At 45.5% G+C, this 10,826-nt stretch overlaps 1 protein-coding gene across 3 annotated transcripts; it reads left to right on the forward strand.

Moving 5' to 3' along the window:
• Positions 1-247: 247 nt before the first annotated feature.
• arid6 (AT-rich interaction domain 6) lies at positions 248-5,405 on the forward strand. 3 transcript variants are annotated; one of them, XM_061802165.1, is made up of 6 exons: positions 248-990; positions 1,628-1,781; positions 1,934-1,986; positions 2,182-2,279; positions 2,370-2,529; positions 3,817-5,405. In XM_061802165.1, exons 1-6 carry the CDS (start codon positions 979-981, stop codon positions 5,128-5,130), a joined length of 1,791 nt encoding a protein of 596 aa, XP_061658149.1. In that variant the 5' UTR covers positions 248-978; the 3' UTR covers positions 5,131-5,405. The 3 variants fall into 3 exon arrangements, with proteins under 3 accessions (XP_061658149.1, XP_061658147.1, XP_061658150.1); XM_061802163.1 differs by lacking the exon at positions 248-990 and having other exon boundaries at positions 1,260-1,781; positions 3,817-5,404; XM_061802166.1 differs by lacking the exon at positions 248-990 and having other exon boundaries at positions 1,262-1,847; positions 3,817-5,402.
• The last annotated feature ends 5,421 nt before the right edge of the window (positions 5,406-10,826 follow it).

The raw sequence follows: 10,826 nt of genomic DNA on the forward strand, positions 1-10,826 counted from the left end.
TCAAATTTTTTCTTTTTCTTTTACAAAGTCTATAATTTAGTTTTTTCCATTTTTATCTACTATTTTATTTTGAGATTTTTTTGACTTATTCCAATAATTATGTTGACGTACAGCAAATGTAAAATGTATTAATCTTAAAAATAAACATTTCCAAAAATGTACAAAAAAAGCAAGTAATTCAATCCACTAATATGTACTTTAAATGTATTTACATTTTATTAGATTTTTTTTTTTTAATCGAGTGTCATAGGAATGCCTAGAATAATATGAATAATATAAGCATTCAAGCTATTCTTGCAATTTGTCAAACTTCTTAAACGACCCCTCGAATTAGAGGAAATGCTAATTAGCATTAGCATCGCGATGAGATCCATAGACAAAATGCTTTTTCTTGGGCCAAAAAGGAAGTTCAGAAAAAGAATCGCACGGACGATCCTGCGACAAAGTAAACAATAAAACTTTAAAGACGGACGTCTTATACAATCTCCGTTTGGCAAAAAATAGAGCGGGGAGCCGTTGAAATGCTGCATTTCCTGCTTTCGCGCAGATAATTATCATCGTTAATACGACGACGTGACATAACACGCTGCGGCGACATACGTTCAGCCCGGCCATCTCTTTTTGTCTTTGTTTAGCGTTGTAGCTTCCCATTCAATCAAAATCCTCCTCCTGTCCTACGCGGATCCGAGCGTCGCGCGCTAACGCGTCGACCTGTCAAACGAGACTTCCGTCGCCTGCTTATTTGCTTATTTCAAGTGCGAAATTGCGCCACGCGGCCGATTTCGACGCCGCATTCGTTCACGATCCGGTCGGACCTGTCGGACCGACCAAAATCTCAGCGCCGGGACGTTGAAGTAGGCAGAACTCCGGCGCGCTGTCAAATATTTGCAAACAGCCGCCGGGACGCACACGTGTGTTGCGGTGCGGTGCTTTCGGATGGCAGCCGGTGCTGACTAATCGGCACCCACACTTGCACTCATGATGGAAATGGTGAGTTCGGGAAGTGGGTTGCCATATTTTTGTCCTTTCGACGCAGATACGTTTGTCGTTATGATTGGGGTGAAGGGTTAAAATTGTAGGTTGAGGTTCGGGTTTTCGCTAGCATAATAGCCGGATTGGCCAAGTTATTGTTAATTTTATCTGCTTGCTTAAAATAGTTTTTTTCCCTCTATGTCTGTGTAGATTCTCAGTCATCTAGGTCACAGTAATCTGCACATAATAAATCAAGGCAATTGGATAATTTGTTTTTTTTGTTTTGTGGATTAAAATATTGAAATATGATACAGGCAACTATGCTATTAAGCTAATTGGTTTGGGGCAATTTTGTACATATTCATCATTTCATTCTCTGGGCATTGAATAAATCAATTTTGGGGGATTTGGGGCTCGGATTAGGATTGGGGATTTTGGAGTTAGGTTTGGGTTCAGGGTACATTTAGCGTAGCATGTTGGGGTTAGGATTTGTGTTTAGGGTTAGGATTTGTGTTTAGGGTTAGGATTCGGTGGAGGTTAACGGGGGTGACGGTTGCAGATGGGTTTACGGATGAAGGTTAGGATTTGTTTTCTTGGATTTGGGGTTTTCATTACAGTATCAAAACGGGGACACTTTGACTTTGCGTGCTCTCAGGCGCACATGACCAAGACTCACCTGGGGGTTCCGGAGGAGCACCGCAGGGAGTTGGTGGCCATGAACGAGGAGACCTTCCTGAAGAATCTCTACCTTTTCATGAAGAGACGAGACACGCCCATCGAGAGAATCCCTCACCTGGGCTTCAAACAAAGTACTGGAGTGTTTTGAAACTGTCCTTCCATTAAAATGGCAACACGTAGCGACTAAACTCTGACAAGTAGACAAAATTCCTACCTACCACTTGTTCAGTCTCTGATCACACCAGTTTTTAAGACAATTCTACTCTTTGTTCTTTCTCCACAGTCGATCTGTTTGTGATGTTCAAGACGGTCAGAGACCTGGGGGGTTACCATCAGGTACCTTTTTTTATCCTTTCTTCTTATTGTAGCTAGCGGAAAGTCAACAAAATAGAATGTCATGGCTGAAACAAAGAATATCGTACTCTCTCTCTGCGGCCTCGCAGCCAAATTTTATGCGACATCTTCTTGTCAGAGGCTTATTCATAAAGTTTTGTGACGTGGAGATGATTGATGGAGCTTTCGTCCGGCCAGGTGACGGCTCAGCAGCTGTGGAAGCAGGTCTACAACTCGCTGGGAGGAAACCCTCGCAGCACAAGTGCCGCCACCTGCACCCGCCGCCATTACGAGAAGTGAGTCAACCGGGGACAGCGGGGACGAAGGGGTGTCCGTTACGCATCAGCGTCTAACCTGACGAGACATGTCGTCGGCTTCCCGCGAAGGCTGTTGCTGGCGTACGAGTGCCACCTGAAGGGAATGCCGATGAATGTGGTGTCGCCGCATGCGGTCGAGCACTACCGCTATCACGGCTACGGCGTGGAGGACGTGGACGGGCCGAGAGACGTCAAACGCAAGATGATGGCAATGCCGTTGCACCGCCAGGTTAGCATAATTAGGTTTCAAGCTAGAACAAGTATTTTGTCAGGGGAGCAAGAAGAAATGACTGACTAACTTTCAGAAACCCTTGCACACGGTCCATCTAAGCCGGATTTTTGCTGACTCGCTCTCATTGGCAGCCTTGACATGTAGTATCCGAGAAAATTATGTTTGAATAGTATAAACAAAGGTGAGGTGAGGTGTGGTGGGTGTGGGTGTTAAAGAGGATTTTAAGGTGGAGGTGAGACTGTGTCAGGGATCAGGTCCGAGCCCTTTTCCTTTTTTGGTGACAGGCTGACGTGAACATTTAGAAACATGGACCAAAAGAAAAGAGAGGAATGAAGATTAGCCAACGTAAAATATGTGAACGAAAGAGAGGTCGACGGGGAAGAGATAGCGAGGCTAGAGGATTTCAAATATTTGGGGTCAACAGTCCAGAGTAGTGATGAGTGTGGGGCGGAGGTCAAAGCAGGTTGGAATGGGTGTAGGAAAGTTTCAAGCGTGTTCTTTGACAGAGGGCAAGACCAAGGGGAAGGTTTTATACGACAGTGGTGAGGAGGGGCCAGAATGTAAGGAATATAGAGAGTGGTTCTGAAAAGACAGGAACCAGAGATGGAGGTGGCGGAAACGAATATGTTAAAGTTCTCTCTCGGAGTGAGCAGGTTGGATAGGGTTGGAAATCAGCTCATCAGAGGGGAACGCCAATGGTTAGACGTTTTGGAGACAAATTAAGAGCAGACTTTTACAGTTTGGACACATCCGGTGGAGAACTAGTCAGAGTAGACATGAGGGCAGGATCCAGAAGAACGGTATAGAGACAAGCCGAAAGGGAAGAGGAGGACGTAGTGTCAGGGTAGCCATCTGATAATACCCCGGAAGTGATTGAATGTGACTAGATTGTGAAGTTGAAGACCCAGGAACACCTCGGTCACACCCTCACAACGCCAGTGAGCTAAATTTAGCAGAAAGGCAGTTGATGGAAAATTATGTAATCGCAGATTAACTCCTGCAATTTCTTACATAACTAAGTCTCAGATTTGCGCTTTATTAAGTCTAATGACTAGATTAGACGGTTCAATATGTTTGTGGTTGGGTGGATAGTTCCTGTTCGATTCAATGAAGGGGATGAAGTCAGACAAGATTATTTTCCTCGGATAAGAATGTTTAAGGCGTGATTTACACAGGTGTAAAAGAAGCTAGCTAGTCCTTTCAACACCCACTGGATTACTTGTGTTGTACCCTTTAAACTGGTGGGGCGTAATACCTCAATTGAAGCACTTTTGTCTCTAACAGAACCTTCCCAACCTTCAGCCGAGCCCCCATCGCAGCATCTTTCCTCTCCCGCTGCAACCGGCCCACTACTATCACCCGAGCCACCCCCTTCTGCCGACTTACGTCCCCATTTCCGCTCCCATGATGACGTCACCCAGGCCCCAGATGGCTCCCTCGCCCAAATTCACCTACCCCCCTTGTGGTCCCGCCCCGACCGAACGAGTGAGGCCCCTGGAGCACTTGCGCTTCCTGGCCGAGCAATACAAGTCTTCTTCCGGACTGAGTGAGCCTCTCAACCTCAGCATTAAAGCGGAGAATCAGACGATGGACAAGAACCCCAAATCATCATTTTCACCACCCTTGGTCAGCAAGAACCCCAAGTTTTTGAATACGCCCTCATCGCTGTACAGACGGCTGTACTTGGAGGCAGCGAGTAAGGATGGCGGTAAGAAGCTGGATGAGGCGGCCACAATCAGAGTGATGTCGGATCTCGCCAAGGCCAGGGAGAACTCCGTTGTTGACCTCACCTCTACCAGCAGTAGTCCAGAGTACGACGCTGCCTTGACAATGGGGACCGACAGCCGTACCTGTATTACTAAGAGGAGCCCGGCAGAGTACAGAACTCAGAAAGAGGAAGAGGAGGGTCCAGCAGTGAAGAGGCTTAACCTCAACAACGCCCTACCCGACTCGCCTCCTGAAAATGACGGCAAAATGGAGATTGAGATTCCCCTGTCGGTGTTCCACAACTGGCTGCGGATGTACGGCCCGCCAGGTCCGCCGCACCAAGCCAAGCACCTGCCCCGTCTCTTGCAGGAGGCGGAGCAAAGGAGCAAGGACACGCCCCCGGGACAGTTAGCGTTTCACCCGAATGGCCATCAGCGGCGTGCCAGCATCGAAGACCTCAGGGTACCTGGTAGAACAGTGCCAACCCCAGGGTCCACAATTCAGACGTCCACTGTGCGCCTCCTCCCCAACCAAAATCATTTCACCAGCTACGCGGCGCCGTCCCCTTCCGGCAGTGCTCCGAAACCCAGTACGGGTCCCGACGCCCCCCAGTTCTCCCAGCCAGAAGTGACGTCGTCAAGCGGCTCCAAGCCTCCGCCTTATTGGGAGGCCCCCGTCAAGGACACTCAGCCGCTCCAGAGCCCGGGCCCGGTTCCGCACGACCTCACGGTGACGACCAGCCGCCAGAAAGAAGGCGAGACTAGTTGGAGGTCGCCGGAGATGAGCAGCGCGTCTTTGCTAACGATGAATCCCAGCTCGGCGGGCGCCATGTTGCAGCTCACCAGAGAGGAGGTGATGAAGCTCAGGAAAATCATCTCCAGCTCTACGTGACGCTCGCGTGAATGTAAATGCATGTAAATATCCCGTAAATACACGATTGCGAACTTGCAATAAACTTCACTGACTGTAAATACAAAAAAAGACAAGAGCAAACACGCTCACGATTGTTTTTTATAATTTTTTTTGTAAAGAAATATTTGTTTACATCACTGGAGTTGGCGAAACATCCTCAAGACGGGTTTGTTTGCCATTTGTGTTCAGTGTGGTGACATTCAAATTAGTGAACTGGTAAGTCAAACACTCGAGATTTGAATAAACACCAATCAAATATCCTTTCATGTCTACTTTTTCCATGGCGACGGAACATCATTGGTCTTTCATGGAGATGCTAAACCCGCCGAGCGGCTGCTAATTGCTACGTAAACCCTCAATTAGGTGATACGCCGCCAAGAAACTATCACTGGGCGAGCTTATTATTAGTTGCATTGTTCGAGTAGAGCCTTTGGGGATTTTCAGCAACGAGGTGACAGACGACCGACACGCCCATTGACCGACATATATGGGAGGACGTCATCGCACGCGAGGCCAAACAACGAGTGCGTCCAAAAGGTGGACTATACTGGTCCTACCATAGTCGAATAAAACCCAGTTTTTAACAGTCGCATCATTGACCGGCTTTTCCATCACTGTAAACGCATTACTGGATGAGAGAAAAATCAGCAGCACGACTGATCCATCCATCCATTTTCTTAGCTGCTTATCCTCACAAGGGGTCCAGAGTGCCCACCCAGAGAAAACCCCCGCAAGCACGTCCGTGATTGAACCCGAGACCTCAGAGCTGTGAGGCCTACGCTTTCCAGCTGAGCCACCACAGCACAACTTCTTTCTTTTCCTTTCGGCTTGTCCTGATTAGCGGCTGCCACAGCGTGTCATCTTTTTCCGTCTAAGCCTATTTCGTGCATCCTCCTCTCTTAATACCCACTGTCCTCACGTCTTCCCTCACAACATCCATCAACCTCCTCTTTGGTCTTCCTCTCCCACTCTCTTCCTTGGTAGCTCCATCCTTACCATCCTCCTACCAATTTCCTCACTCTCTCGCCTCTGAACATGTCAAAACCACCAAAGTCTGCGCTCTCTAAGCTCGTCTCCGAATCATCCATCTTCGGCTGTCCCTCTAATGAGCTCATTTCTAATCCTATCCAACCTGCTCACTCCAAGCGGGAACCTGAGCATCTTAATTTCTGCTCCATCCAGTCCTGCTTTCTGGTCTTTCTTCAGTGCCACCGTCTCTCATCGGTACATCATGACCGGCCTCATCACGGTTTTATAGACTTTGACCTTCATCCTAGCGGAGACTCTTCCGTCACATAGAACACCAGACACCTTCCGTCAACTGTTCCAACCCGCTTGGACCAGTTTCTGCACTTCCTTACCACACTCTCCATTGCTCTGTATTGTTGACCCCAAGTATTTGAAGTCGTCCACCCTCGCCATCTCTTCTCCCTGTTGCCTCATACTTCCCCCTCCGCCCTTCTCATTCACGCACATATATTTTGTTTTACTTCGGCTAATCTTTATTCCTCTCCTTTCCAGTGCGTGCCTCCATCTTTCTAATTGTTCCTCCACCTGCTCCCTGCTATCACTGCAGATCACAATATCTGCAAACATCATGGTCCAAGAGGAATCCAGTCTAACCTCATCTGTCAGCCTATCCATTACTACCGCAAACAGGAAGGGGCTCAGAGCGGATCCCTGATGCAGTCCCACCTCCACCTTAAATTCTTCTGACAGCTTAGTTTATTTGTGAGTATCTTCAAGAAAATACACTTCAAATATGTTGTCGGTGTGAAAACGGGTTTCAACGCGAGCACCCAGGCAATAGCCACCACCTAAAAAAAAAAAAATCAGAACAGTCCACTTGTGATTTGCTCAACGCCCTGGGAATGAAAACGCCTTGATGAACGCGAAACTTCACAGGGAGCACACGAGATCTGCCATCAGAGACTTCATCGAAATTACTCAGCGGGGTCCGCGTGATTGCACGCCGCAACCCTTACCATGCCAGCAATTAGTTTGCATCATAATCTGGTCGTCCTAAAGATTCAGCAATGGACCGATAGCGTACTTTGCTTCCAAGTGTCATTGGAAATTTGAAATAATTGTATCTTATTTCAGTTGCGTTCTGCGGTATGAAATAGTACACAGTAACACCGGCGTCCTTTTGTGCAATTTGGCTGTGCGTCTGCATCAAACTGTCCAAGTTACTTTGTATTAAAACATTGCATTTAATGTTTTTTTTTCTACAAATTCAGAAAAGTTCGAGAAAAAGAAATTGAAAACTGCTAGTGATAGTGTTTTTTCTGGAGCTTAATCATATTTCTGTTGGGGGGGAGGACGAATTCCTGTTTTTTGATCTTGTGGCTTATTTTAGTTTGGCAAAATTATTCCAATTTGCTGACTTCCACCAACGCCGAAAGCTGCAAATTGAAAACATCTCAATTTGACGCAACACAAAGAAGATTTGTGAACGCTCCCGCCTGATGCAATTGAACTTCTGCGTGTTCATGTCTGTAAACAATTTATGACCTCGCCTTACGGAGAAATGGGCAGGTGCGATTCAATTATCTCATCGTTCTCAAGGATCTCGTCACGCCTCATCTATTAAAGAATTTTTCTGTTTTCAAAATCTGTGTTCATCGAGCTATGTACAGTGACAAGCACAAGAATGAAATGCTTTTCCATCAGATCAGTTGTTCCCAAACATTTTTTTTTTTTTTGCAGCGCGCCCCGACCCAACTACTCAACCTAAACCGTTCCCAGATTCCAAAAATTCAATTTGTGCGTCAGTTGCCAACGCGCTCGTGATTATTTCAGCGTACGACTTTTTTTTTTTTATGTTTTTTGTTCGGCGGTGTGCTGTGAACATTTTCTCATGTCAAATAAGCACTTCGGCTCAAAGACAGAGGTTGGGAAACAAAACGGCGCAATTGATTGTATAATGATACGACACCCCGGGCGGGAGGCGTCACAATGCGCGGCATTCAATAAAAGTCACAATGAGCCAGTTTTGCTGGCATCCGTTGTTTGTTTGGAAGAACATCTTGTGCCTTATTTAATTGGCTTTAATTGCCGCGTTGCTTCACTGTTGGGAAACGAGACCCAAGCGGGCGGTTTGGTGCCAATATGTAATTACATCCTGCTATAAATCAGCATCTTCCGTGGCCGCGGCAATGACGTGCTCCAAAACATATATGAAACATGTTTACAGGAAGTGAATGACACTCCCGTTTATGATATATAACATAATAGTACGCTATATCGTCATTCATTATAATTGTGTATTTTTGATTTTTTTTCTTTAGGTTGCCACAGAGGAATGTATCATAAATGTATTACTTGCAAGCATTGCTGTATTACCAATTACCCTAAAAGCTATGCTAAATTATTTAGCCTGTATTTTCTTTGTTATTTACTTTTGGGAGGTTCGGTGCTTATATTTTCCATTGAGCATAATAATAATAATAATAATAATATTCAGTGGTTCTGGAAAAATCTGTCAAAATAGCGTAATTTACGGCCTATAAGCCACGTCTTTTCCACATGTTTTCAACCCTGCGGTTTATGCGGCTAATTTATGCATTTTTTTTAACAGATGCAAGGGGGCGCTCGAGCGGAAAAGGTAAGAGTGAGACCGGTGGAATATATGTGCCGAGGAATTCACTTTTACAAGTCCGGCGCCGTTAGCGCTGGGCTAGCGTGTTACTGCCGTGATTTTTACCGATATGTTTTTTTTTTTTTTTTTTTTAAACCGGCCCTGTTAGCGTTAGCATTTGCGCTGTTGAGCAAGCACACCAGCGCTAGCGATCGCGCAGCGGCGCGAGCGTTAAACTCTCTTGGTACCGTCTGTCTTTGTAAATTTCAACGTGGGTTTCAATGCGGGCACTAGCGGCTTTTACACGGCAGGTATGGTAATGGTATTTCCTTTCCAAATGTACTGGGTGAGGCTTATAACCAGGTGCGCTCCATAGGCCGGGAATTTACGGTACGTCTGGTGTAATTCTTGATCCTTGAGGTATTTTCCCCAATGCGCGTGTACTGCCCTTATTGGATTATCGTCATTTCTTTGTAGCTATCGCAAACTTGTCAGGAAAATCTGCGGCGCTCGCTCTGGAGTTATTCCAAGCATGTGAGGCTGTTTGTCTCTTGGAAAAGCAAGTACGCATTCTGACATTTGGCGGTACCAAATTAGTCTCGGTGCGTGCTTTTGTTTTTGTTATGATGCTGAGGATGATTGTGTGTGAGAATAGATTACAGGAAAATAAATCCCTCGTATCAGACTGAGGATCAAGTACAGTACTCCAAACGTGTTTTGCTGCCAATGAATGGAATTTTTCTGCTAGATTTGAGGTGGCCTAAGGAATTACTCTGTACTAAAGTGCAGATACTAGTTTGCCTGTTCTTCCCCTGCCTGCGTCAGTTTTCTCCGGGCACTCCGGTTTCCTCCCATATCTCAAAAACATGCATTGGACACTCTAAATTGCCTCTAGGTGTGATTGTGAGTGCGACAGTTGTGTGTCTCCATGTGCCCTGCGATTGGCTGGCAACCAGTTCAGGGTGTAGCCCGCCTCCTGCCCGATGACAGCTGGAATAGGCTCCAGCACTCCCTGCGACCCTTGTGAGGATAAGCGACTGAAAAGATGGATGGACAGATTTTTTTTTTCCCAGTTACTCTGTTTTCCGGGTTTGGTCACATCTACAGTCTTCCCTTGCCCATTTGCTGTTCACATATCCACATATCGCGGATTTCCGTTATTTGCGAACGGGGCAACATGTTACAGTAGCCTGACTAACAGAAAATACAGATCATTTGGTAATTTCACCACATTGAGCAGTTCTTTCAATTATGACATGGAAAGATGGTTTTCGTGGCGCATGTGTAGCAAACTAGCTAATATAGCTAGTACAGTGCCCATTTAGCAAGAGCGTGACTAGCTAGCTAACCATCAGGAAATAACGCGCATTGTTCTGTCTTGACAAATTTTTCAACAATTACATGTTTGTTATTTGGAAACAAATCAGTGAATTCACCAAATTCTGTCAATAGTATGAACTGTATTGGGGTTTTTTTTCCCCATGAACTGCAACTGAAATGAATATTTTCACTTTTCCTTAAATGTCACAAACGAGGAAGAGAGGCACATTTTAACCAGGCCAGCGTCACGCCGTTCTATTTATATCATTTGGTCGCACACGCTTATTTTAGGCAGTCACTATCGGCCGATCTCAATGCTCATGAGCGTGAGTCAACCTGCGCTGACACACTTTCCTGGTGGCACCACAAGTCAAGATCGAGATTTCCATGTCGTAAACCGAAAAATACTTCTGCCAAATTATCTCTACCATCAGTACTTCTAGCACACATTTTGGGCTTTGGAAACAATCATTTTGAAATTTATCACTTGAAATCAGTCTTTTTTTTCCAGGAAACAGAAGTCCTTTTATTTTATTCCAATTGTGCCTTGAGATATGTTTCATATGTTTTGTAAACACACTAACTCAAATCATCTTTCCCTGTTGAAATGAATACAAATGTACTTCGTCCATTCCAGATTGTTTAGTAGTCTTTAGCATTACTAATTAAATTGTATAGTTAGCAAGAGCTAACTTTTTGCTAACTTAGTTCCAACATTCAAAACATGGTTCACATGAAATAAAAACTTTCAAGATACACTAAATGAATTACCGTA

Source organism: Syngnathoides biaculeatus, chromosome 17 (assembly GCF_019802595.1).
Source record: "Syngnathoides biaculeatus isolate LvHL_M chromosome 17, ASM1980259v1, whole genome shotgun sequence".
Taxonomy (NCBI): Eukaryota; Metazoa; Chordata; class Actinopteri; order Syngnathiformes; family Syngnathidae; genus Syngnathoides; species Syngnathoides biaculeatus.